The 27,512-nt window shown below is 37.8% G+C and overlaps 1 protein-coding gene across 4 annotated transcripts in view; it reads right to left on the bottom strand.

Moving 5' to 3' along the window:
- INPP5F (inositol polyphosphate-5-phosphatase F) overlaps positions 1 to 27,512 on the bottom strand; it is a 48,677-nt gene that overhangs the window by 5,089 nt on the left and 16,076 nt on the right. Inside the window, exons 3-17 of one of the 4 annotated variants that reach the window (XM_052799310.1) lie at positions 20,333 to 20,469; positions 17,730 to 17,858; positions 16,841 to 17,008; positions 16,471 to 16,527; positions 14,690 to 14,888; positions 12,065 to 12,244; positions 10,118 to 10,185; positions 9,546 to 9,670; positions 7,835 to 7,912; positions 6,968 to 7,088; positions 4,748 to 4,876; positions 3,088 to 3,205; positions 2,354 to 2,552; positions 1,260 to 1,331; positions 1,092 to 1,165 (exon numbers count right to left, since the gene is read on the bottom strand). In XM_052799310.1, coding sequence (XP_052655270.1) covers positions 1,092 to 1,165; positions 1,260 to 1,331; positions 2,354 to 2,552; positions 3,088 to 3,205; positions 4,748 to 4,876; positions 6,968 to 7,088; positions 7,835 to 7,912; positions 9,546 to 9,670; positions 10,118 to 10,185; positions 12,065 to 12,244; positions 14,690 to 14,888; positions 16,471 to 16,527; positions 16,841 to 17,008; positions 17,730 to 17,858; positions 20,333 to 20,469 — 1,854 coding nt within the window. Of the gene's footprint in view, positions 1 to 1,091; positions 1,166 to 1,259; positions 1,332 to 2,353; positions 2,553 to 3,087; positions 3,206 to 4,747; positions 4,877 to 5,856; positions 6,057 to 6,967; positions 7,089 to 7,834; positions 7,913 to 9,545; positions 9,671 to 10,117; positions 10,186 to 12,064; positions 12,245 to 14,689; positions 14,889 to 16,470; positions 16,528 to 16,840; positions 17,009 to 17,729; positions 17,859 to 20,332; positions 20,470 to 27,512 lie in introns of those variants that run through there. The other 3 variants (XM_052799311.1, XR_008236929.1, XM_052799312.1) reach the window with 3 other exon arrangements.

Here is a 27,512-nt window from a genome sequence, read left to right as displayed (position 1 = left end):
ATTAGACTCCCTGTATATGTCTAGTATAACCCAGCCTAATTGTTTATTACAGATCACCCTTTCAAATAGAAGAAAAAATAAATTCTACACCTATTACATCCTGTGTTTCAGGGTATGCTCCTGCAAGGATTAAAGGGAAAGCTAATATATTTTTACCAAGTGGAAGCAATGTAAGTTTCAAGATTTAGACCAAGTACTTCAACTCCTCAATGCACTGCATCATATCTGTATCATTATACAGGGTGGGGGTTTTTGTTTTTATAAAGTATTTGGTCAAGATGTTTCAACTATATTCTGTACATCAGGATGTATTACAGATCTCCACAATACACAAGTGAGAGAGACTTTTCCACTGAACTCTTAGAAATTGCACAGACACAGTGAAAGTTACAGTAAGAAGATAATGAAATCACTGTGTTGTATAATGGAGAATAAAACTCTATCAGTTGGTGGGGCCACACACTGGGGACCACAAAATTTCCCTCCCTTCTCTCCAACTGGAAGACTTCTCATCTGTAAAGTCAAAGATATCACATCTTTAATACTTTCAGCAGAAAATGCTGGATTTAGCCTGCAGATGTTACATTTTTTAGTCAATAAAATCAGCGTAACAAGGTGAATTCATAATAGCATGTTTCTTATCAGACCTTGAGAAGAGTTTTAAAAAGCTATGAAACAGATCTAAAGTACAATTCAGAACCAGCTGATGGTATTTGGATCAAAGAGTGCATCGAATGCACAAACCTATGATTCATTATAGAAGTTGATCAAATTGTTACTGCCATTGGATAAATGACATTTGTTTTGATGAATCCATGGTTTTAAGACTTTTAAAGAGAGAAAATTTTAGAACCCTACCAGTGATCAAAGTTTCCATTTCAAGCAGTAGCAAAAAACAGGACTGTGAGAGAACACAGACTCAACTCACACCCATTCATCAACCAGAGTACTTTTCTACCTATGGTGGGCTACACAGGATATATGCAATACATTGAGGCTTGCCATTTCAATGTGTTTGTAGGATGCTTTGATAAGTGCTCAAGCTATTGTTAAGAGCATTCAAGATAGATATGTGGTGACTACATTCTTACCTATTTCTATTTTTTCCAGAGCTTCAAGACTTAACCTTTGGTACTGATTCACCTTGTCGATTTCATCATCATAACTAGAAGAAAGAATCAGAATTTAATGCTTCCTACTGATCTAAAACAAAGCTTCTAGAAATAAACTACACATAGTAAAAGAAAGTGGTAACTTACTAGGCCACGTAGTAGGCAGAATTAGAAAGTAACAGCAGAACATCCACATCCTTATGAGTGGCATCAATGAGACTAAGGAAGAGGAAGAAGAAGAATGAATACAGGGGAGAAGGTTTTATTTGCACAGCTGTAACCCATCCCCAGTGTATTTTAGGAACACTCTTCTACAACTGAAGGCACATTACAACAGGAAGTTTCAGTTATGGTATGTTATCTTGTGTGATGCTGCTACCTCTTCACAGCCACTGAAAAAACAGGTTAGGTGAGACACTTCACAAGCCAAAACACAATGTGTCATTAGACTTACCATACAATAAGTGGATCCATGTAAGCAACATTGTCTCTCTCAAACCTGGAGTTACCCGATAGCTCAAATAGGGCAGCAGCAGGTCCAAAAATAAATAGAAAACCCACAAGCTATTAAAAACACTAACCAAGAAATGGAAAAATCTCTCAGACTCCGTTAAGGTGATGAGTTGGTGCTTTAAATAGCTATCATAACATCCTGCTTTGCTATTTTTAGATGCTGAAGTTTAAACTGCAGAAGATGTAACCACTATTTTTCTTTCACAAGTTAGTGAACTCTGAACTTGATAAGGAGTCTTATCAGTAAAGTTGGAATTTATGCTCACTACTTTCATGAAGAGAAATCTAGGCTTTCCTACTACTGACTCATTATACAAGAATTTAATCTGATCAGATATGGCTTTGAAGTCAAATTACACTTTCCCTATAAAGCAATAAGGAACAACAGTTCCTCAAACAGCCCCTTCTAGAACTAAGGGTGGTTAGAAGTTCTCTTCATGGCACCTAGCACATTTTGGCAATATTAACTGAATGCATGCAATTCCAGGTGATGTCTCCAAGGTAACTCCAGCATGCACCATTTTTATGGAACTTTGGGAAAAGCACATGTTTAGAGGACCTTTTCTTTTACAATTACAAGTGTTCAATCCCTTCAGGGACTCTTGTCATTCTACAAAACTGCCCACTTGTATTCTGTTAACACATTAGCTATCAAAATCATTTAACATCAGTAGTAATTAACAGATGTGTCATAGTAGCAGCTGATCAATTATGACTATTCAGCAAACCTTGGATCACAGTCAATAAGTGCCCATCCTCCATGGAATTTTTCATCATCTGGTAAGAGCAGTTTCATGTAGCTCTGCAACAGCTGGCTGATCAATTCCTGATGGCTCCTCAGGTTCTCCTTGTGCAGAGCTTCATGCTCTTTCTCTTTTGTAAATATGGAGTAAAGATCCTCTGTTACAGGGATACCCTGCATCAAATCTAAATAAAAATCCACAAGACACCAGACAAGAAACCAACAGTTAAAAGTGATACACAGCAATAGTCTGTTGATTACTTTGTAAATTCCTTCCAAATGTTTCATATTTGAATATACTCTTGAAAAACTTTCTGGATAGAACATTGCCTGAAACTGAAAACTCAGTAGGTATAACACTATTTTCTCTCAGTGAAAAGCAAGAGTTAACTCACCATTTTAAGAAACACTTGCTACACAAATTTAACTTTGTCTAAAAAAACAGATCTTACAAGACAGTTAATGCTGAAATGAAGTTAGAAGCAAATTCCACAATTAGTTACACTGCATGTAATCCTTCTGAATTGAGTGTTGTTTAGTTTCCGAATGGAGAATGACTGTTGCACATGGTGTCTACTACATATACATGAACATTATATGCACTCAAGGTCCTTTTAGGCCTCAGAAAAAAAAAAAATCCATCAGAAGGATAAAGCCAAGATGATTTTAATATACTTTTCTAAATACCATAGTTCAGCTTAGTTGAAATTGTATTCTTACCTATGACTGCTTGCCTATAAGCATCCCTGAAACGGTTCAAGTAGTATCTGTTTGCAGAATTAACTCCATCCTTCATTACCCCTGCCAACTTTCTTTCACCAGTCCTTGTGAAGTCACCCTGTTACAAAGAACACGTGAATCACACACATATGCAACTTTGACATAGCAATCTCAGCTCAAAAGCTTTGGCATTCTGAAATTTAGAACTGAATAGATGACAACTCAGAAATTATGTTCAAGTAACTATTTCATATAGCAGTTGAAAATACTGATTTTCAAAGAGCATCTACTTCTCATGGCATTAACTCTGCAGGGAATCTTATGCTTTTGACAGACATGACTGTATATGAAGTCCTAATGGAAAGCAGTAATCTGGACATACATGCCAGCTAATAAAGCAGAACTTTCAAGACATCAGTCACCGGGATGCTTGAATACCTCAAAAAAAAACCCCACCACCTTATTCTTTGGCCTTTAATGTAAAAGGAATGCTACTGGAATAACGGGGAAGACTGGAGCTTACTGAAAAATGGTTTTCATCTTCTCTGCTTCTGCTACCAAAACAAGACAAGCATAACATACTGAAAGAAAATAGTACATATCCTCACAAGCTCAGAAACAAAAGAAAGTTTCTAGGCCACAGAAGGCTTAGAATTTGAATAAAAAGCCGTTTTGGTAGTTACACTTCATTAGAGGACTCTATTTTCAGAGACTCTCTGAGCATTGGCACAGAGCAGTTGTAAAAGCCACACCAACTACTATGAAGAACACTTAATTTGAAAGTGAAACACACTTGAAGTATCAAACAAAATAAATTTAATCCATTAACCTCAATTGTGAGTACAGAAACCTTGAAGCAGAATGGCTGAAAATTTAGATCTATAAATTGAGTTCTGTGCTTCAGATTTAAAGTTAAATATTTGCAATCAAGACAAGTGTGTCAGGCTCGGTCTTATAATTTTTTTAAAAATATTAATGTAATAGACTAATCAAAGTTCAGTAGAGAGACTTAGAAAGAGATTTAAGTGTTAAGCATTTCCACTGTAAAGGTTTTTCCAATGCCTAATACCAGGAATACAAAAAATTGTTCCACCAGTGACTACACACACAGAAAGTAGCTCAAATTCTATGACTTTTCAAAGCAGCAGGAGTGAACAGTAAGGAGTTTCATGCCTGATTTCTGATCTTGGTAGACAGACTGCATGACAACGAATTAATATCACCCTGCTACCTACATATCCTGATCTTCAGTCCTTCAGAGTTTTTTGGTTTTTTGGGGGTTTTTTTGTTTTTTTTTTTTTTTTTTTTTTAAGTACTGTAACTGTACTATAGCCATGTTTAAATTGAATTAAAAGCAATGCTTAATATAGATCTTAAACTCTTAGGTCAGCTGTGCTTTGTATCTAGACATGAAACTAACAGAATGAAGTTAAAATACAGCCAGCACTGCCACAGGACACCTGGACACTCAAGTCTTCTCCAATTCACACTAAGTGTGATACAAAATATTCTTCTATTGAAAGGCCTCATATCTCTTCAAGACAAAAACATGCAGAATATTAGGCTAACTTTGTTACATATACAAGAGTTCTCCATTAGACATAAAACCTGTAACGTAACATACTAATCATCACAACAGGTAACACTCTTCACCCTTTACCTTTAAGGCTGCTGTGCCAGCATACTGCCTGCTTATGGCATCTCCATTGTTTGCCCATATTATCTGGTAGATTCTATTGCATTTTACTGGCAAAGGCTGTTCTGGTGGCATCACACCCAGTTTTTTGAGCTGAAATTTGACATACACATTAATATAAGGTTCAAAATTTAAAAAAATTTAAAAAAAAAAAATCATTCTCAATAACAGAGCTTGATAAAGAAAATGGGAACACTTGCCAAGCATTTAATTGTTGCATTTTATATGATCTGAAAAAGGAACCAATTCTGCTAATTTGTCAGATTAAATTAATTGTTAGCAATTAATCACTAATTCATTGTTAAACATCATATCACTGGACGCAGCAGTAATATATTAATTATGGATGTAGGAGTCAATCTTCAAAAAAATTAGCTGAAGGAAGACAAGTTACTCTAGATTACTCAAGATATGGGAAATAGTTCTCTATAGAAAATAGAAACATCAGAAGAACAGACATCACAGAACTTTAACATGGATAAACAAGTTAATGTCTTCTATTGCAAAGGCATTCGTGACCTCAAAGGTCTGAAAATAAATGGAACCTCTTTCCAGTTACAAGAAAAAGCACACCAGATTCTTAATCTTCTGCTTCTAGACACTACAGCAAACGTATTGGCTCCATTTTCAACTTTAATCCTCCCCCAAAATAAAACCTTAAAACGACTTCATATTTTGTGTTTATTATTAATGCTTGTGCATTTTGGACAGTTACTGTTTAACACTGATACTGAACGTAAGATATCTTACTCTTCAGAACAACCGGTACTTAAGTTTTCCCAAGATAAGTCTCAGGTACAATACAAACTTTAGTCTTTACACACACTAAATTGGTAAAGCCAGACATAACATAACTGCAGTGTAGTCACTGAATGTTAGGCCAACTGCAGGAATAACTTGGACTAAGTCATAGGCAAATCTCAATTTACAACCAATAAAAAAAATGCTCAAGCACTCTTTGCAAGTTAGCTGAAAATGGATACAAGTCTGTTCATTGACTTTGAAAGCCCTATCAAGTTTCCAGCCAAGAGAAACAAGTCCTATGGTTCTAAGGAAGTACAAAGGTAAGGCACCTGTAACTCTCAGTCTTCCACTTTATGTCAGTCACCTTCCAATGCTTAGGGCATTTCTCAGTTACGAATTGATTCCAAAGTACTTCAGCTATAATACAAGAATGATGTAGCACATCACAAGCTAATACTATAGCAATGATTACTGAAGTCCTTCACAACAAATCTATGTAACTCTTGATTTTGAAAGGCTGCCTTTAGACCCAGATTTAACATATACAGAAATCCTATTCTAAAATAACAGCTGTGGGATTGCTGGTGCCACCCCTCATCCCTAGTACTTTTTTCTACATTGGGAGTTCATAAAAGCAGATGACAGACAGGAACTGCCAGATACAATGATTAGAGCCATTCATTTTTCACCCTAATGAAGGGCCCACTTCATACTTATCTTTCACTCCAAGCATAGTCAGGTTTGTTCATTTTTGGCTGGGCGGTAACTGAGGCTTCAAAGTTTCAGTTACAGTACTATTAAGCCTTCACAAGGGAAGACAATCATCACTAAGCTTCTATATCAAAAAGCAAATGGGGTGCAGGGCAAAGAGGAGGAAGACTAAAGGAAAGACTCTCAGCCTGCTTAGAAATGCCTTCTCTATGCAGGGAGAACTATTCCAGAGCACAGTAGTCAGCCATCTGGGGTATTTACATCATGAATTAGTTATTCCTCTACGTACAGAGGAGACAACTAATCCCCCTACCTGCTGCACCACAGTATTTCACTTCAAAGTGGCTAAAATAGCATCCAACTTCTAGTTAGATTTTAGTCCTTTAACATCTCATATGGGGAAGGGATTTATTGGGGGGGGGGGGCAGGGGAGGGTTGTTTTTTAAAATTTGTATTACTGCATAACTTAAATTAAAATGGCTAAATCAAAACAAGAGAATCCTCTCTAAGATGTGGACACAGTCACTTTCTCTCTGACAGAGGACACTAGGCATCCCTCTTTTAGAATTATTTCAAGTTATTTCAGTTGTACATATTACTTTCAGCTTCATAACTCTCCAAGTAGTTCGCAAAGATCCTTTTCAGTAGAGATTAGTTTAGTATTTTTCAAACACAGGTTTCCCTGTGAATAACAAGTTCTGAGGTACTCAGCACATTAGTTATACATGCCTGCTGTTCCATGACCACCCTTGCAATAGCAGCCTGCACAACATTGGTACGATCCAGACAGTCCATGCAGTTAACTCGAAAAATTCCTTCCTGTTTACAAATCACACCAGCTTGGTCAACCCTTTCAACAGAAAAATAGAGCAAAAGCATACTGAGACACTTAAAATCCAGTGTAGTTTATCAGCTTCTACAAACAGTAGAAAACTTTACAGGTGGAGTACTATTTATAGTTACACTCATCACCCAGCCATACCCCACTCAGAATTAACTACTCTTGTTCCCACCTATCCCCCTCTTTAGGTTAGGTGTCCAACATACATCCTATTGGGGCCATAAACTTGATATGTAATCAGATGTTGAATTTAATTCATACATATATAATACAAGCTTTCAAGAGAAAAGGCATTTAATTTCAAAAAACATAGAAGCCAACAACGACAGCAACACCTCACTCACAAAATACATTGAACAATATACAATAATTGAAGACTGCAGCCATACTCATTACCAAAATGCATGAACTTTAATCAGTAAAAACTGAAGATCAAACATGCCTACTGTTTTCAATTGTAAGGTTAGCATTCTAAGTTTTGTGGGTCAAATACAAAGTGTTTCATGTTAAATACAAGAAACCCTAAAAGTGTTAAATGCAGTAAGCCTCAGGCAGAAAAACAGCGTCTGAGAATTTTTGCTGTTACATGTGTAGAACACCAATACTTCAGAACACAAAAAACTGACACACAAGCTGGGCACCAAGAGAGGAATATAAAATATACCAGCTATGACAAAATCAAGGCCTCTGAATATGCACTGCTTTCTTTTTTTCTACAAATACTTCATACTAGTCTAAAACTGTTAAGTACCTACCAGCACCACTTCATGTCAAGAATAATATCATGAATGGCATCAGTCAGTGTTTGAACATTTTCAAACTTCATTCCTCGGCTAAAATACAGAATTTCACAGAAGTTAGTTTGAACTAGAGTAGTGACGTTTCTTTACTTAATTATTTTATATTATTTGTAATGTTAACAAAAATAGCATTTTTGGTTAAGTGGGAGAGACAAACATTCTCTCCTGCAATAAACTTAAAAGAGTTCTGAATATTGACTGCTATTTAAAAGTACAGTTCAATATCTAAATCCAAGCCAAGAGCTTCAGATCTTTAACTTCTCAAGAATTTGCATTCTTGAATGCTGCTTCCATAAGGAAGAACAAGTGAGCAGCTATTCAGGCATGTGCAACATTCTGTCCTCATTTTAGGCAGTCTCAACAGAAGTAACCACTATAGATTTGAAATTGGGATGGCCTTCCCTGCTTTACTAGAGATTCTACAGAAAAAACAGCTACAGACACATCATCCCCTCCTCCTCCCCCCCACCCCACCCGGTTGTTTTCAGCATTGTTCCCTGTTCACTCAGTGCAAAAATAAACAGTCCTGGTCACTACAGCAGTTCAGGAGAAAAGCAAACAAACAAAAATGAAAGCTCATTTAAAAGAGTAAGTATCAGATCAATTCAGGATATCAACAGTCCTACAGAAAAGAAGTCTCAAATGCCATTACTATTTTGAGGGGGTTTTCCCTTTTCCCTTCCCCTCTCAGACAATATCTACTAATGACATACTTATTCAGCCAGTAATGCTTTCCCAGGCCAGATGTAATCCCTAGATTAAGTTAGGAAATGAAGATTAAAACAGTTTTTAGACCCCATATGTGTACACAAATACAGTCTGCTTGAGGGAAACATGAGAAATGCGTGCCTGTGACAGATCACATGGTTGGGCATGTGAACACTGCACTAGACCAAGCTAACATCAGAGTGGAGTCATGAAAACACAAACTATCTATACCAGATTAAAATAAAATCTACTGTATTTTATAATGGAAAAACAGCATTAGGGTCCTGAAAGAACCCATCGTGTGTTTATAGAAACAAGCAAGAGAAACAAGAAGAATGGCTTGTAGTAAAAAATTAAGAGCAGAATGTTACATAGTTTGAAAAGCAGGTCAGCCACAGCTTTACATTCATAGCATGTTTAAGGAAACCCTCTTGCTTAAAATGCTAACAACTTCTAAGCTTTGCCTAATAAATAACTGCATGTTTAACTGGTCAGGGACACAAGATCAACAAACAGCAGTGTTTGATTACTCAAATTTGAACTTTTATAGTGCTTTAGTTTACAAAATGTATTATAGAATCATAAAATCATAGAATCATTTAGGTTGGAAAGGACCTTTAAGATCGAGTCCAACCATCAACCATGCCCAATAAACCATGTCCTGAAGTGCCTTGTCTACGCGCTTTTTGAATACCTCCAGGGATGGTGACTCGGCCACTTCCCTGGGCAGCCTGTTCCAATGCCTGACAACCCTTTCAGTAAAGAAATTTTCCCTAATATCCAATCTAAACCTCCCCTGCTGCAACTTGAGGCCATTTCCTCTCGTCCTGTTCTTCCTATTTAAAAGGAAAGTGTTTCATGCAGAAGTAGAAATAATAATGGCTTTTCTCCTCCCTTCTAGTCTCCTTTCATGCTAATAAAAAAAGATGCAAAGTGACATTTTTAAAAGGTTTCTTACCAGTGCTCGTGGAAGTCAAATGAAACATAAGTCAGATTTGCGTTGTTGTATAGAAGAACTTGTTTAAGGTAAGCATCTCCAATAATCTTCTCTCTGCCTGTCTGATCCACCAAATTAATAATAACCTGTTCAAAAGTGTAATTATTTAACACTTGTCATCTGCCACACAACTTGCTTAGATACATAGCATGGAATAACAAACAGTCCAAGAGTTAAAAAATTTGTAGGCAATCTTGCTGAAGTTACAGTCTTTGCTATATTGTACCCAAGATCAAATAAGCACCAACAGTTACCTGCCTACCTGAATTTTTGTACAGAGAAGCTATGAATTCACAGGACAGGTACACAAAAGTGGGGCTTACACATTTCTGTAAGTTATTGCTGTTTTTTAGAGGTGACTTACAAGGATACTTGAAAAGCTTAGTAAAATTCTATCTATGTACCACCCTTCCAATTGTCTACGAGCTTCTAAAAAAAAAAATCACAACCCATATCACCAAGAAAAACCTAAAAACATTAACTTTCATCCCCTGCATTTTCACAAGATGACTATTTTATCATGTAGCACTCACCTGCTTTTTGTAATTTTTCAGCTGTTCTTCAAAATGTGCACGAAAACAGGACACCGTTTCATTTTCACCTACAAGGCAGAGCAGTGTTAGACAGAAACAGCCTGTTCAGCAACGAGTCCTGTTTGAAGTATTAAATCACACCCAAATCTATACTCTAAGAAACCAAGACAGCTTTGCTTAAAGTACTTAGACACACAGCATAACACATTGTACAGAATTACTTGTAAAGGTCTTCCATCAACTTGCTCAAGTTCAACATTGTTGTTCTACTACTATAGTATATAGGAGACACCATTCTTAAAATTTTGCTTTATTTTGCTTTTTGTGCAGAGCAGATTGGACAAAAATTTAACTTCTAATAATCCTGTTTAATCCTTCCACATATGCACCACACACCCACATAAACATCTCTTCCAAAAAGAAGAGTGCTTATATTTGTTTTGCATCTTTTGAAAAAGCAAACTGAAGTACAAAAAAGGTTTGCAAATTGCAAAGGGGGACATGCAGGACAGGATAATACTGAAAGTGTTACCCAGTTGTCCTAGAGGACAATACTACTTGCAACTAAAAACCAAAAATGCTATCCAGTTGATTCAAGGCATCGCTGATTCCTTGAAGTCTCGATTCCTTAAAGTCTCAATTCCTACCCATAAGTCTATCAAATTAAATGCAATTCCTCAATATTTTTTTTGAAAATAATCCTACTAGAAAATAAAAAAAGAAGAAATAAGAGATGAACAAAAAAAGAACTGCTCAGCTTTATAAACAGATGTCACAGCACAAGCTTATCAGGGGAGGAGATTAGGAGGTGTTTTATTTTTATTTTCCTCACTTTCTGAATTTATTTAAATTTTCATTTCCATGATGTGGCAACAAGTCATCCCTCTCCAGTAATCTCCAGGTTATTTGGTATAAAATCACAAGAAACCCAGATCCGTTGATGCATCTTCCTTAAGTTTGCAGTGATCATAACTGCTTGTCAACTTAAAATTATGTGCTTTGCCCAAGTTCCTAAGCAAGCTCAAAGGCCCATTTTACTAGCTCTTACTCAAGACAGAGAAAAGCAGTCCCTTAACTTTCCAACATCACAGCCCCCTCTGAAAGGGCAGGGGTTTTTTATTTTCAGCCCTAAAAATTGTCTTCAATGGCAGGAGACCAGACCTGCTAATACTAGAGGAGAATGTGAATCCAACACACAAGTTGGACTCGTAGAAGTACATACTTATGATCTAGGATGCCAGTCAACCCAATCCAGTGGCAGTCTGATTATACAAGATCATGAGCATACTAGCTTCCTTCCAAGAAGAGTTTCTCTTTTCCAACACTAAACCTCAAGAAGATACTGTTGACCTCTATCTTAAGAAAGTTCAGGCTATGAATACCTAGTTCATACAAGCATCCAGATTTGCCAGAGTCTCATCAATAGTCTTACATCTTTTGGCTTTTGCATTATCTTTCAGTGGAAAAGGAAGCAATTTAGATCTGACAAAGCCCGTTAGATAGGACTTAATTTCAGAGAAGACAAAAGCACACTATAAAACTGTTTTCCCACATTGAAATAGCAGTTCTTACTGCAGACGGAACCTCAGTGTAAGTTAAATTTGTGGACAAAAGGTATTTGTAAGACATCACTGTCTAAGCAGGTTCTCAAAAGAGAAAACCAAATTGTCTCCCCTCCCAACTCAGAAAACACTGCAACAAATAAGACTAGACATAAAACGGGTACTTCATTAAATACTGAAATTCAAGGCCTGTTGGAATTTACAATGGACAAGAAGTTAGAGCTCTGCATAGTTGCAATTAGAGTAGGAGTTAAGTGGAGTCAAGTCATTACTGTTATTCTTGGCTTCTAGAAAGTGCCACTGAAAGACTAGTAGCAAAGCAACAGTCCAATGAACCTATTTCTAAGGGAACTCTCATCTTTAAGTATTCCACTCAAATACTTACTCTTGTCCAGTCGGGGCCGTGGGTTATATCTATATCCAACTTGGCTCCAGAAAACAGGCACAGAGCCTCTTGTTTGTATAAATGAAAGAGTATGATTATGAACATGAATCAGTTGCTCTGTCTCAACATAATTTGCCACATTTCCATTTTTATCAACACCTCTTCGCTTATACCGCATTCCTAGGAGGAACGAGAATGATCAATTCATATTTAAGTATTAGTCTTAAACATTAATAACTTCTGTTACTGTTTTTGACACAGTAACACAGGAGAGTTCTAGCCAAAATCCATGATCAATGGTAAAGGTCACTCCTATCCTACTCTAATCCCCAAAAGTTATGTTGACTACATGGATAAAGTTTATTTACTGATACACAACGAGCAGCGGAAAGTAAGTTGACAGGGCAAGGCAGTCTACTGGCACTGTAAGTCACAGATCTTTCTAGTCCACCCTAAAGGATACATTACTTCCTGTTCTGTCAAGTTTAGCAGAAAGTTTTACTTTAGTGTTCAGTATTTTCCATGAACCTAAAGGCCACTTTTACTGACAGATGTTCCACTTCTCACAATGAGATTCCACAAGCAGCCCGAGAAGATTTGCACATTCCACAAAACAGACGACTTCCCCTGCCTTGTTTTAACCTGTATAATTAATTCTGCATTTTAAGAACAGATACTGCTCTTCTGAATACACAGTTTTTTTGCCTAGCCATCTCTGATCGTTAAACAGAACAAATAAGCGTTTGCATATGGACATTTGCCTAGCTTTTACTCAAAGGAGAATATATCACTATTTCAGAATGGATGCAGGTGGTAGCAAGGGATGAGGAAGGAATAAGTAAGAAGGGTTGGAGAAGGATTCAAGACCATGGTTTATAGCATGGAAATTCAGTTCCACAGAATCGGAACAACTCTGTTCCAAGTCCTGAAGTAGCACTGGACCAAACTTTTGAACTGAACCTCAACACCACTAGCTAAGGACTGTGGGAGAGAAGGGAAGAGGTTAGAAATAGGGAAGTGAAAGGAATGTAAAATACCTATCATAGGGACCTTTATACAGTCACAAAAATATCAGACCCGTATAACAGCCTTTAATCAGACAGGGGCTTTTAGATTAAAGCATCAGACATCCATTACTTACATCCTGCCACCAATAGTGGCTCTTACACCAAAACCCAAACTAAATCTTTGCACAGGAAACTTCAGCTCCCTTACTTTTGATATCTCAACTTTTGCAGACACTAGGCTTTTACTCTTTTAAGCTTAGGAGCAGCTGTCTTCCTTTATCTCATACCTTTCCTTAAGGTCTTGGGCATGTTGGTAATTTAGTGCAGTGGTGGTTTTGTTCATTTTTTTTAAATCACAAACAATCTGCCTCAAAGAACAAGTGTATTTAGCATAGAAGTATATTAGGCTTTCAAATCAGTGTTTCCTCTGGGGTTTGTTGGGGGTTAGGTGTTTGGTTTGTTTGTTTTTTTTTAACTACAGTATTTCAGAAATGCACTCTTTGAACTCTTGGCTAAAATTAAGTATTACAGAATGAATTAAACACACAATCCTATAATTATTCTTCAAAACATTGCATCAATTTACTGAAACAATCTTTGTGTCATAGGAGAAAGTTCAACACAGTTTATGCTCTGGACTAGCAATTAGATGAGCATAGTATCATTAATAGTAAGAGGGAATCAATAAGAAATTTGCCCTCTGCAACTCAGTTTCTGTATCTGCAAAACAATTTAGTATAAATAAGGCATACTGCAAACTAGATACTACTCTGAACCCTCAAGTATTTATTCTGAGTTGGTTGGTCTGACAAATAATTTTCCTGGGAACTGAATTAAATGCATTGAAGTGAGCTGTGGTACAAAGGTCAGTCCCATATCAGGGTAGGCTTACCAGTTTGGTTTTTTTGTTTGTTTGGTTTGGTTTGACATGTTAAAAGCCTATGTAGGAAAGGAGTTGGACATGGTAGAGAATATCTTAAAAAAAATCTCATAGACTGAAAAGGCTTAGTGTTGAACGGGACCTACTAAAGTATAAAGTGATCCAATCTTTCCTTCTGTGCTCCTAAGGATGGGGAATATTTTTTGTCTACCTCGCTAGTATTAGAATAAGTCAAATAAGGTGCAAGACCAAAGCGTGATTCTTATTTCACACCTTGGTCCTGCATAAACATCTCCTGGGACACAGGCATGCAGACACACCTGCCTTTTCAAGTCTCTATTCATCTGCTGTCAAAGTCCTCAAAGGAAGACTTTCAAAAATTTAACTCCAACCCAGGCCTACCAAAACATATCAGGACAGAGCTGTACACAAGGTCCTAATCAAGGTGTTCTTTGCAAAGACAGAACTTCATCTCATAACTGCAACCTCCAAAGATGCATTCAGTGCTCAAGAGGACACTAGTGAAGCTCACTTAGTAACTGCCCTAAGTAACAGCTGTGTAGTGCTGTATGCACTACAGCCTTTTCTTTTCCTCCTATAAGTGGGAAAGGCTGTAGCACATACTTTGACAAAAGCTGACCATCTGCTGAGCAGCACAGCACTCTTTCAAGTTTTATCTTCTGCATCCCCTTCCAGTGTTCAGGAACAATCCCAATACCTTCAACTCTGTTTGCCTACCAGCTCTGTGCCGACTCCGGCGTGAAATAAGTGCCACCAGAAATGTTGGATGAATGTCATCTACACAAGTTGATTCCTGAGGAGGAGTTTCAGGACTGCTCTTATCATCATCAGAAGATTCACTATAGTTTACTACAAGTTCTTCAATTTGCACAAATCCTTGTATGATGGGTATAATCCAGAAGTCCACTTCAGCATTCTGAAGGTTACAAAAAACATTTACATTCCTGTTGGTTCTACATTACCTACAGTGATTTCTGCCATTTCTCATGTTTATAAACAGTTGCTTCACATGCTTTTCATGTTCTAAGAAGTTTTTGCCATATCCTTGTCTTATTTCTGTAAGAGGTACCAGCATTTTTCCTACATTACTCATAGGACTTTTAAATCAAGAGGAAGAAAGCAAGCTACTTAAGATTTTTTTTTCTGTGGAGATTAAGCAAGCTGAATCAAGGCAAGGCAAAAAGCCCTCCTCTACTCCCAGCTGTCTAGGGACAGAAGGAAACCCTACAATATCTAAAAGCTTCTTTTCCAGTTTCCCCAAAGGGATTTTTCAATACAATATTACATCTGATGTTTAAGCACATTAAAAGCTTATAGTAGTAACTTCCCATGTCAAAAACAAGGATAGTGAGTTCAGATACAGCAGGAAATAAGGTAATTTATTACCTAGTTTCTGCCTTAAGGCAGTTTTACAGCCTCTATATGGACATATAGTATATTACATTTATGTAGGTAGATAGAAAAAAATTTAAAAGTCTGATGTTGTTAGCCTGTTTTCAGCAAAACATATTAGCATAAGCTTTATATGGGCCAACTTAGTACCCAAGCCAACTGGTTCAGTGCTCTGCACATTAGTGCTTTGTCACCCTAAAACATCAATTTCTTAAACAGAATTGAGATCCAAATTCCCTACTAATTCAAGGTTATCCATTTATATCTTATAACGTGAAAAATACAACTAGTTAAACTCCTACGTTATATGCAACTTTTCGCAGAGCGTCTAGGTTTACCCTGCTCTGACTCCATAACCAATAGAGTATGTAAAAATATTAATGAAAGAGATGCAGGGCATAAGGTCAGATGTCCACTGTCATCTTTAAAAGAACCTAAGTCTTGGTCTAAACTGGCATATAGTAGTTAGTAACTCAGTCCTTTATCTACAACGTTCATTTAAAATCAAGTGAGATGATATATTGAAGAAAGAGTGGTGGTTCTATGTTTCTTTGTGTGCTCATTAGCCAGGAAAATGCTTTATCTACTCTGAACAGCTGTTCAGAATAACTTGTTCTACACTACTGTTACATTGATCAGCTACTCCGTTGAAGGAGAAAAACAGTATTCTCTACTTAAGAGGACAAAAATCTTGTCTCAAGAAAACTTTGCAATTCAGAGTTTTTTTCTGGCTCCTCCTTCTTATCAAGTTCAGCTCTGTCCAAGGATAATCCATTTCACAGATGAATACATCTTAAGTTTACCTTTGAAATCAGCACAAACATATCACATCCAGTTATTCTGCATTGCCTTATTGTAATAAAACTTCAAATTTGGTTGATGTTCATTCATTAGCAATGATCACAGGCTAACTAGAAGGCTGCCGGAAGGCTGGCTGGGGGAAGAAGGTAATGCCAGCTGCTCAGCTTCAGAAGGCATAGCCCTGATCCTGACCCATCTGCCAAGCAGGTTTTTAAGTAAACTTATACAAGGCCTTAAGTAAACATTTCAACTAAAACTAAAGAACAGTTCTCATAATACATGTTATTGTTAGAAGCAAGACTCACATCAATGCTGATGAGATCTTCAATCATATGCTTGTTCCAAAAGAATCTGTCATCAACCTGTTTATAACAAAAAGGGCAGTTTTGTATTATTTTACTTAAGGTTTGGCAATATATTTGGTAAAGACACCAGTGTTATTCACTACAACTGTACATACAAGTCTAGCGTTCATTGCTTTTGACTATAACAGCTCAGTTCAAGACATGACACTGGAGACTGTTTCATTTCCTTGCACTGAAGCTGGTTACAGGGCAAGATCTTCAGTTGCTGTAGGTTATACCCACAGAGAATGTGACCAGTTAAGTTTGGACCACATACATTATTGAACAGCACATGTCCCAAAAGAAAAAACAAACAAACAAAACAACTTACTTTTCGCCACAGTGGTAAGTTAGTTTTCTCACACGCACTCTGCCTCTGCACAGAATTTGTTAGGTCATAGGTCAGGCTGTAGTAAAAGGAGTCTGAATCCATGAACATTTTGAACAATTCCTCCAATAATCTCTTCTCCAGCTTCTCTTTCTCTTTACTTTCTTTAATCTGAACAAAAAGTAATAGCTTGCTTATGTCTTTCTCTTTGATTGAAAAAGACTCCAGCCATATTTGCTAAATGCCATTTCTAACCTTGTAGACAAACATTTTCCCACTGAGGAGCAGGATCTTAAAATTTCTAGCAGAGATAAACACATGGGACAGCATCTTCAGAAATATCATGCTATTACTTTTAGCAGTAATAGCATTCAAAGCAGTCAGACTCTGAAACTTTGAGGTTACATTCAAGTAGTATTTTTCAATCTCAAGAGTTTCCAAGAAATATTGCATCTACCTGTTCTAATTTTAATAAATATTATTTGGACTTTCTAATCCAAGCCATTATTGTGTTAAAAGCATTTTGATAAGATTATACAGTGTTCTCTGAGGAACTGTGCACCAAATTGTCTCCAATTGCATATTATAAAGAGACATGCTTATGCAGAGCAATTTGTAGAAGTATAGAATCCCACTAGAAGCTAATCCTGGTAAGAAGGGACTCTATTAGTAATTCTGCCAAAATTATATAATTACAAAATGAAAAAAATCATAGAAGAGCCACAGTTAAATAATTGAAAATCAGATTGAACTTCAAGACAGTAGTTGCACATTCTGCAGTTTTTCACTAGTTCTCTTTTTAGGTCTTAGTACTCCATTTGATCATCCACCACAACCTTTGAATTATCAACTAAACATTTTGGAAAAACAAGAAAACAGTAGAAAGCTTTACCTTCTTTTTATTTGGAGCAGACACATTTGATTTAATTTGAGTAAGAGTCTTCAACAGAAATTTTGTGTCATCTGGTGATTGTGTAATCTTCTCTGGCTTGTTTATTCCAAAATGGTGCTTTTTACAAAGCTAAATAATGATATTGAATTAAAGCAAATACTTAAATACTCTTTAAAAAGTTCGAGGAAATTTTAATTAAAGTCTACAAAAGCAAGACTGAAATGTCCACAAACCTAGGGGAGACACTCTGGAATAAATACAGGGGGAACATGCAGGTTTCCATCTATAGCAAAATTTGCCCTCTTTTATATAAAAGGCATTTTCTGCTGTGATTGTGAGAATGTCTGCCTCAATTTGACACGACGTGATTATCCAGACCCACCTCCACTTCACACCCAAATTACAATGTAAATTAGTATTACTCACTTGTATTGTTTTTCCTTTACCCATTCTCTTTGGGAAAAAAATTCCGCAACATTTAAAGTAAGGGTTTCCCTTGAAGCCAAGTTATAGAATTAAGATTCCAAAACAGGATGGAAGCAAGAGCATCCATTAAAAAAATACTCTCTCCTGATTCAGAGGGCAAAGATATGACAGCTTCTTCCCCAAAAAACACACACACGAAGCCCTATATTAGAGATATTTGGGGATAACCTCAGGAGTAAGAGTTGAAGTACCTGGGAGAGGGCACTGCAAATCTCAGTTCTTGTACAGCTTTCTAGGCACAGAAACACCTAGCTGATGCAGTATGTTTTTGCCTACATAATTAAGAACAGGAAGGTATTGCATCTATTCACTGGGTGAATTTCACTGGGTGAAAAACTGGCTGGATGGCCGAGCCCAGAGGGTCGTGGTGAATGGGGTGAAATCCAGCTGGCGGCGGGTCACGAGTGGTGTTCCCCAGGGCTTGGTGTTGGGGCCGGTTCTGTTTAATATCTTTATTGATGATTTGGATGAGGGGATTGAGTGCACCCTCAGCAAGTTTGCAGACGACACCAAGTTGGGAGGCAGGGTCGATCTGCTTGAGGGTAGGGAGGCTCTACAAAGAGATCTGGACAGGCTGGATCGATGGGCTGAGGCCAATTGTATGAAGTTTAACACGGCCAAGTGCCGGGTCCTGCACTTCAGTCACGGCAACCCCATGCAGCGCTGCAGGCTTGGGGAAGAGTGGCTGGAAAGCTGCCCGGCAGAGAAAGACCTGGGCATGCTGGTTGACAGCCGGCTGAATATGAGCCAGCAGTGTGCCCAGGTGGCCAAGAAGGCCAATCGCATCCTGGCCTGTATCAGGAACAGTGTGGCCAGCAGGAACAGGGAGGTGGTTGTTCCCCTGTACTCAGCACTGGTGAGGCCACACCTCGAGTCCTGTGTTCAGTTTTGGGCCCCTCACTACAGGAAAGACATGGAGCTGCTGGAGCGTGTCCAGAGAAGGGCAACCAAGTTGGTGAGGGGCCTTGAGCACAAGTCTTATGAGGAGCAGCTGAGGGATCTGGGGTTGTTCAGTCTAGAAAAGAGGAGGCTGAGGGGAGACCTTATCGCTCTCTACAGCTACCTGAAAGGGGGTTGTAGTGAGGAGGGTGTTGGTCTCTTCTGTCAGGTGTCTGGAGATAGGACAAGAGGAAATGGCCTCAAGTTGAGGCAAGGGAGATTTAGGTTAGATATTAGGAAAAATTTTTTTACTGAGAGGGTTGTCAAACATTGGAATGGGCTGCCCAGGGAAGTGGTTGAGTCACCATCCCTGGAGGTATTCAAAAAGCGAGTGGATAGGGTACTCCAGGGCATGGTTTAGGGGGCATGGTTAATGGTTGGACTTGATGATCTTGAAGGTCTTTTCCAACCAAAATGATTCTATGATTCTATGATCTAGGTTTGAAGTCACATTCTTGTATCCCAGACCCTGGGAGGTTCTAAAGCCCAGACTCCAAAACAGTGCTTCAGCAGCTGTTCATGCTCCTAGAGTTCCACCAAAGCTTTGGAGATTCCATGTTACTCTTATCCCTCTTCAGGGAAGGATTCTCATGCTGTCATACAGACACCATAGATACTATCACAAGTCATCCTGTACCCCTATCATCATCCCTCTCTGCCACACACACTCAAAAGAGAAGCCTGAAGCCAGACTTGTTCTCCCAACAGTCTAGTAAACACAGTGTACATCATCTCGGAGTACTAGGATTTACTGGAAGTCTTACCATCCTAGTCATTAAGTAGTAATCAGGAGAGCTTCTTTTTTAAGCAAAAAACCAAGGTTCCTATTCTAGTCTACAGCTTTGTCCCTTTAGATGATTGCAATGGATTCAGTTCTGTTCTCAAATGATCTGTTGCTCAATTACACTGATAAAATTCTGTTCCTGTGTGATATTTTCAAGGGTCTTTATGAAATTTGGCTATAATATTATTGTAATTTCCCTCCCCAGCAGAACTTGTGATATCTATTTAAAAAAATAAAAACTTTTAATCAAAAAACAGTATTTAAAAAGCACAAAATGTTCAATACATCCACATACACCCGGAAAAAGAGATAAGAGGCACATGTTTATTATATTTCACATTTAAATTTCACTGAAGCACAAGCGGGAAAGTCAATTCACTGAAGATAGTCATACCTCTAATTCCAGATCCTGAGGTTCTGTTTCAGAAAGTGGAATCACTGCAATCTTTGTTATTTTGCAAACCTCATGGTCTCCTGGAAGTTTGCCAATCAATGCTTTCTGACGAATTAAAAGTAGCCACCATGGTAAATCTGGAAAAAGAGTAGTAGATGCTTTGACTTGTCTGTCAGACATTTACTTTGATTAGTCTGCCAGAAGCTTCTCCCCAGTATAAAACCCCTGCCAGGAACCATTTGACTAGAAGACTCCAGTGAATGATGATTTGCTATTGCTATGTTTTGTTATTATGCATTGCAATTAAGAATAAAAAACACCTCTAAAAAAAAACAATACTTATTCAGTCTCTAATATAATAAGGAGATCAACTATTTCATAGACTTACCCATTAGAGGTAAAGTTAGCACTGCATCTATAGCAATTAGGCAATCTCTAGGATGATGCACATTCCCACCAACATCACTAATGGCAGTACAATTTGAAAAGAATAGTTGGAGCTCAACAGTCAGCAAGCTAAGATTTTCCCTTTGTACTTTCTGTTGCGTATAAAACAGCAAACAAGACAGACATGGGTAACATCTGATTACAAGATTTAGAAGTTAAGAAATCTGGTGAGCAAACATGGACTGCATCATAAAGCAACTCATGTACATTTAAAGCTTCCCAACATCATTCCTGAAGTATGTGCATCTTAGTGGTGTAGAAATTAATGAGCCAAAGATTAATTAAGGTATTGGTAACAGGGGCATTCCATACACACATTCAGTCTACAAAATTTGCAATTATAGCTTCAACACTTTAAAGAGACAGGGAAACAGAACAAACATTCCCACTGACTGCTGAATAGTGCCTGGACATTAGCTTCCTAAATTTTAATCCCTTGCTTAGATCACTAGCATGCTAGCAGTATGCTGGGCTTTTATGAGTCAAAAGTGAAGGTTCTGTTGAGAGATAGAAAAGGCACAGAAAGTCCTAGAGACACACATGTACACTCACAATTTCTCCCAACTGAGAAGCAACCAAGTTTAGCTGAAGAGGTCATATACAGACATTGAAAGCCTGCTATGGTAGACTTAAACACACTTCCACACTTGTGACAGTAGAGTGTGTCATATTTTATGCCTTTGAATACAATATACAGCCTTTGAAAAATCTATTTACAGGCTTTACAGCAAATACAAAGTCTGTTTTCCTTACTCAGTAAATTCTAAACAGTATTTTATCCTCCAAGTGCTTAAGAAAAACCCAGGATAACTTGTTTAAAGTTAGAGGACACCGAGAATTGTTCTCTTTCCCAGATTTTCCAGTACACACTCAGCATAGAATTAAAGGTCTATCAAAGTTCCCAATAACTGCAATTAAAAAAAACCTTGAACACTTCAACCCAAATCTGACAATGTATACAAGCAGCAGTTTCTTCTAAAGAAACAGAATAATCATTTTAAATAGACTACTGTGCATTATGACACTCCACTCCTTATTTTGCTTTTGTATTACTATCTTTAGAAAAGAGATGTGCTTATGTTGGATATTAAGAAGCCTTTAAAAGTTACAGATCCTCATAATTACAAATACATTGTGAGAACCAGAGGCTGCGCCCCAAAAAGGGAGGAGGGGAAAGGGAATAAAGACATGCACCACTTAATATATGCGATCTTCTAAAGCAAGTCCTGCACTAATTCCTGAACACAACATCAGAAACATAATCTCTATAGGATCACAGAGACAATCCTTCAGGTCAGAAGGGATGTCAGGATGTCACCCTGCTCAAGCAGGGTCAGCTCTGAGGTTGCATCAGGTTACTCAAAGCTGTGACATAAGCATCATCTCCTAAAAACTGGTCAAAGGATAACAAATAAGGGCAAGAGTGACAGCAAATGCCAGCAAGACAGTTATCCTCACTAACAGCAGGCACTGGAACAGCTTTTCTGCATAGGTACAGGCAACACGACTTGGAGAACACCTGCCTTTGCCTCCCTCATTCCACCCAGCAACCATGGGGGTAAGGTGGAAATAAGAAAAGGGAAGCTGAGGAAAACAGGACAGATTCTATGCAACAGTGAGAAAACCAATAAGTAGGTAAGAAAATCCTTTTTAAAAGGCGAAATTGAAATGCTGCCCAAAACACCAGCAACAGATGAAGATGTCTACTGCTTCATCTAAAAAGGTCTACATTTTCTATATTGCTTTCCAGTAGGCAAGAACAATACAGTCTCTGGAAACCCAGGGCAATCCAAGCTTAACAGAAGGGTAATACAATAGGACATCCAGACAGATATTCCTGGTGGGCAGTGCTATAATCGCATCTATTCCCACCTACAGAAGGTTAGCCACACAACTTACTGGTATGAGGAGATAACCAGTGTATGTCAACAAAACAGATACTCTTTTAAGAATGGATATCATCTAGAGCTCCAGTGAAATAATCAATATGATTCCATTGGAAAAAAGTATAATGTAAAAGCACTTCCAAGCAGATAGATCTTCGTGAAAACTGGAAAAAAAAAATCTCTAGCTACTCTTCAGTTTACCTCATTAACAAACCCTGGTAGCAGTAAACAAAAGCTTAATACAGCCAAGTGAGTTCTGTATCCCTTTATCATTTTTTAGAATGCACTCAAAGTCATCTTGGTGTACATTTCAAAACTCTATTTGTATTATAGCCAGAGCCACAGAACATTGAAAGAAAACAGGAATTCCCCAGCAGATCAAAAGAAAACAGTAAGGAAGTAATTATGCAGATAAAGTATGCCCTACAGTAAAAGCTTCAACAACAGCCAGAGAAGCAGCATGTTATAATTGCCAGCAATATCTAAATAACTGAATCCCTAAATAGAGTATGTGCTTCTGCAGTTAAAAAAAAAGCAGCTCCATAGAATAGCTTTAAAAAAAAGATTAGTTATTGTCTACTCAATGTGGGAGGTACAGTGTATACAAAAGAACACTACAGCTATATGTCATTCCAGAAGACCGCATGTTTTAAATCATCTCTTAAGATCGAATGTTCACTTTTAGTGTTTTATGAACTATGGCAGAGCAGATGGCAACAACTAATTTAAAGTACTATATCTAAAGTAAGCTACTACCTCCCATTCCTCACTAAAACAGGAATTTAGCTCTTTTGCTTCAGTGTCAGCACACCACTGCTGTTTATTTTCTCTAACACTTCCCAAACAATGTAGTATTTAGTTTCCACAAATGCTTTTGCAGTAACTTTTCTTAAACTGTGCATAACTTTACTATAAACACTGCTTTTCGCAAGTATTTTGATTTTAGCCAAGAAATTCCATGTTACAATTTTCTTATTTTTTTGTTACTTGAATAACTTAAAATTAGTTGCATGCAAAAAGAATGTTTTAGGTTGTTGATTGGATGAAGTTACAAATGGCAGCAGTTACGTCTCATTGAAGATATTGCAGATGCTGAACCACTAATTGTTTCTATCAAGATTCAGAGGCGTGCTAACAAAAAAAAAAGCTTTCCTTTCCTGGGGATAGGAAAGGAGGAACTCCACTTCCCTTCTGTTTACTGAGTCTATGGAACTTTGCCAGCAGCATTTAATTTGGGTCTTAATTAACCAGCACTGGAAGAGCACACCAAATTGAAACGAGTACAGACATGAAACTGCATAGGGGTGTGCTTTGACCAAGAAACAGAAAAACATGTGGTGGCAATTAAGTTAAGCAGAAGTTGCTGGAAGTGGCTAAGAAATCCAGGTTTGGTTACAGTTAGATACACAGTATTAACTCTGAGCATATTCTAGCACTACAATGTTTGATCAACTTGCTAAGTAGTCTTTGATCAAACGTGATTCAATTTCAGGCTACCATTACCATTTTAGTGGATTAAAGTATCTACTTTTTATTTCAACAAAAAATAACACAACGTCTTCCTAGTTCTGTATTGGGATTTTGACAAAATTGAGTGGCTACACTTATATTTTGTATGTATGCACACTAACTGGACCACAAAACAAAGTTAATATTCTATAAAGGAGACACTGTTCATGCAAGAGACATGCTTGCCTCTATACAGGAAGATCATGCAGAGACAATTTTAATTGTGCATCTGTACCAAGAAAACGTGCAACATTCCATTTCAGTAACTTATCTCCACAACATATTCTAAAATCATTTTCCTTCTATTCCCATTTTTACTCCACATTTTCTTACAAGTCATCTTGGAACAGGCCAGAAAAAGGTAAGAGACCATATCCTTGCATTCTGATATTCAGCTAAGGTTTTGTTGTTTCGGTTTCTGCCCCACCCCCCAAAAGCATCTTAATGTTTAAGAAAACTCAGTATTGGGGAAGAACCAAGTGATACTTTAAGTAGACTCATCTCCAATGTGAGTGTACAGTCATGTCCAGATGTACAACTGACCCTCTCACAGCAAAAATTCTTTAAAGAATTAAAAAATAAACCATGCAATATTGGCTAGCTGGTTTCTATGAGACTGCTTCCCTGCCACAGAAGCTTTCCTACAAATTCTCCTGTACTAGGCCAGCAGTAGAACCAGCAAGATTAAGAATAAATTAAATCCCATCCCTAGTTACAACAATTTGGGAAGGGTATTTCAATGCTAAATTAAGGACAGCCCAAGACTGCCTACAGGGACATTTCAAGGTCATTTTAGGACTACACCAGTATTCTCACATTAAGCAAATCTTTCAAGAACTTATAAGCCTCTATGCTCAAGACATTAAAGTGCCTATAGACTTAGTTACAGCTTGAGTACACTGGTAGCAACTTCAATACTTAAAAAGGTATTTAAAGTTTCCAGTATTAGTCAATATGTGCTAAGCATTTTTAAAACACACCAGTACTTCTCTCCAACAATAGCTAATAACAAGGTTCTGAGCTGGACAAGCCCATACAGGACTCTAGCTAGCCAGAGGAGATTCAAATTAAGTTTTCTGATCTTTATAATCTGGGGGCAGGGGAGAAGAAATCAGAGCAACAACTCTTCCTGTTCCAGATTAGCTCTGGGAGAAAAGCATTTCACCCAGCTTCTGCAGCACAGTACTCTAAGTTTGGAGACAATGGTCCAGCAATGTTAAATATTTATACAACTTCTGCTGATAAAGTTTCCAGGTGACAAAGATTGATACAAGAATAAGTAATGAAGACAGGTTACTGTTACAGACTGCTAGATGATTCAGCTAGAAGATTACACAAAACTACACTTGAATATGATCAAGTGAGAGTTCATTGACAGTAATAGGTTTCCAGAGACCTACATAAGACATCTCAGTCAGCCCTCTCATTTGGGCTGCAGCCTGACGGAGGACACTCATCAGCAACTGTCAGCAGATTCAAGGGAGCAGTAGCTCCCAGCAGAAAAGTAAGGATAAATAGCTGGAGATTGTATCCTTCTTCAGACACTTAAAGTAGAAAACAAATGTCTGTTTACAGGACAGTTGCATCACTAAATACCAGAATATCAACAGCAAGAAGGATAGTCTATGAACAGTTTGTGATGGTATCATCTGAACAAGGCAGAGAGGAAATAAAATGCTTCCACTGGCCTAAGCAGCAACTGACCAGAGTGCCTGGATGAGAATCATTGAGTAGCTCTATAGGGCACATGGAAAGACTCTTATAGGCTCTATTCAGTAGCTCTATAGGACACATGGAAATGCTTATTACCTGATAATCTTAATTTACTTGACAACAGCAAGCTGGCACCTGTTGAAGTGTCACATGCTGGGGAAAGTTTCAACTTAGCTTTCATGAGCAGAGGAAGTACTTCACAATAAGCACACATGCAAGGATATTCGGTTGCCATAACATTCTAGACCTTCCAGAAAGCATTTGACAAGGTCTACCCATTCAAAGGCTTTTATACTAGACTCCCTAGAGAGAGGAGGGAAGTCCTTTGTGTACCTAAGTGCTTGGTTTAAATACCAAAAAAAAAAAAAAACCACCCCACACGCAACACCACCACACAACACACACAAAAAACATGTTAAAAACAATCATTGAGCATTTTCCCACAGCAGAAAGAGGTCATTACTGGAGTTTAGCCACCATTCATCATGAACAGCACATGCTGAACAGCACGGACAACCTGGATGAGAAGAGAAAGTGAGATGGCAGAGTCTGAACCACTTCACATCATCAGATCTGAAAAAGGATGGCTGAACAGATCTGTAGAATGAGCACAGACAAAAATATCAGGTGAAATTCAAAGAAGATGAAGCGATGCAACTGGAAAGAGGATATGACCATAAACTTCATGGAGAGATGGGCTCTGAACTATTAGTCTCAGAAACAAGACCTAGAGGTTACAGTAGCTATGGAGCCAAGCATTTCCTAGAACTAGATCTGTCATGTCCTCATGCAGTGGTGTACCAGTCCCCATTTTCCTTCCTCCCCTACTGCTAGTATGCCACTGCCATCTTGACTAATCTGTTTCTATTCAATGGACCACAAACATCTGATCCATTTCAGCACTTAATCCATCCTGCTATCCTGGAACACGCTTGAAACTTTACCTGTATCGATCATATTGCCAGGCACTACTTTAAATGCAGAGTCTAAGCATTCACAAAAAGAACAGCACACAGTAAGTGAAGCAGAGCTTATGGCTAGCTTTCCTACCTGTCAGTAAAAAGATATCCAGAGCTCTACTGGCAGAAGAATCTTCCTAGACAAAGCTGGTATATATCAAAATAAATATTTATTATGGCTACAGGAATCTGCAGCTGACTAAAGCTAGAAGAGCATTGACTTTATTTTACAGGAAAAAGGTACTAGAATCAGAGACAAGCTTAACATTAAATTACGATGCATTCTACACCTGCTTTCATTTTATAGCTGTCTTAAACTTATTTGTAGTTAAGTGTAAGTGTTCCTTTTACTTTCAAATAGTCATCTATGAAGGTAGTAATTATTCTTCAGGTTTTCATATACCATTGAGAATTCAAGACTTATATTTTTGTGAAAGCTGCCATCATTAGCTTTTGCACTGTATCATAGGAAAACAACAAAGAAGTTTGAAAGGATTATTCAAAAAGGTGCAACAATTTTACAGATCCCACATGGAGCCTCAGATAGAACTTCAAACACAAATTTCTACTCTTTGTGAATGCAGTTCTCTATTTTTAGAGGACAGTGATGAACCAAAATACGTACACTGGAAAGTAGAAGGAATTTGCATCTGCAGCTATAATATA

The sequence above is a fragment of the Harpia harpyja genome, chromosome 10, assembly GCF_026419915.1.
Source record: "Harpia harpyja isolate bHarHar1 chromosome 10, bHarHar1 primary haplotype, whole genome shotgun sequence".
Lineage (NCBI taxonomy): Eukaryota > Metazoa > Chordata > Aves > Accipitriformes > Accipitridae > Harpia > Harpia harpyja.
This window is presented reverse-complemented; position numbering and strand designations above follow the sequence as displayed.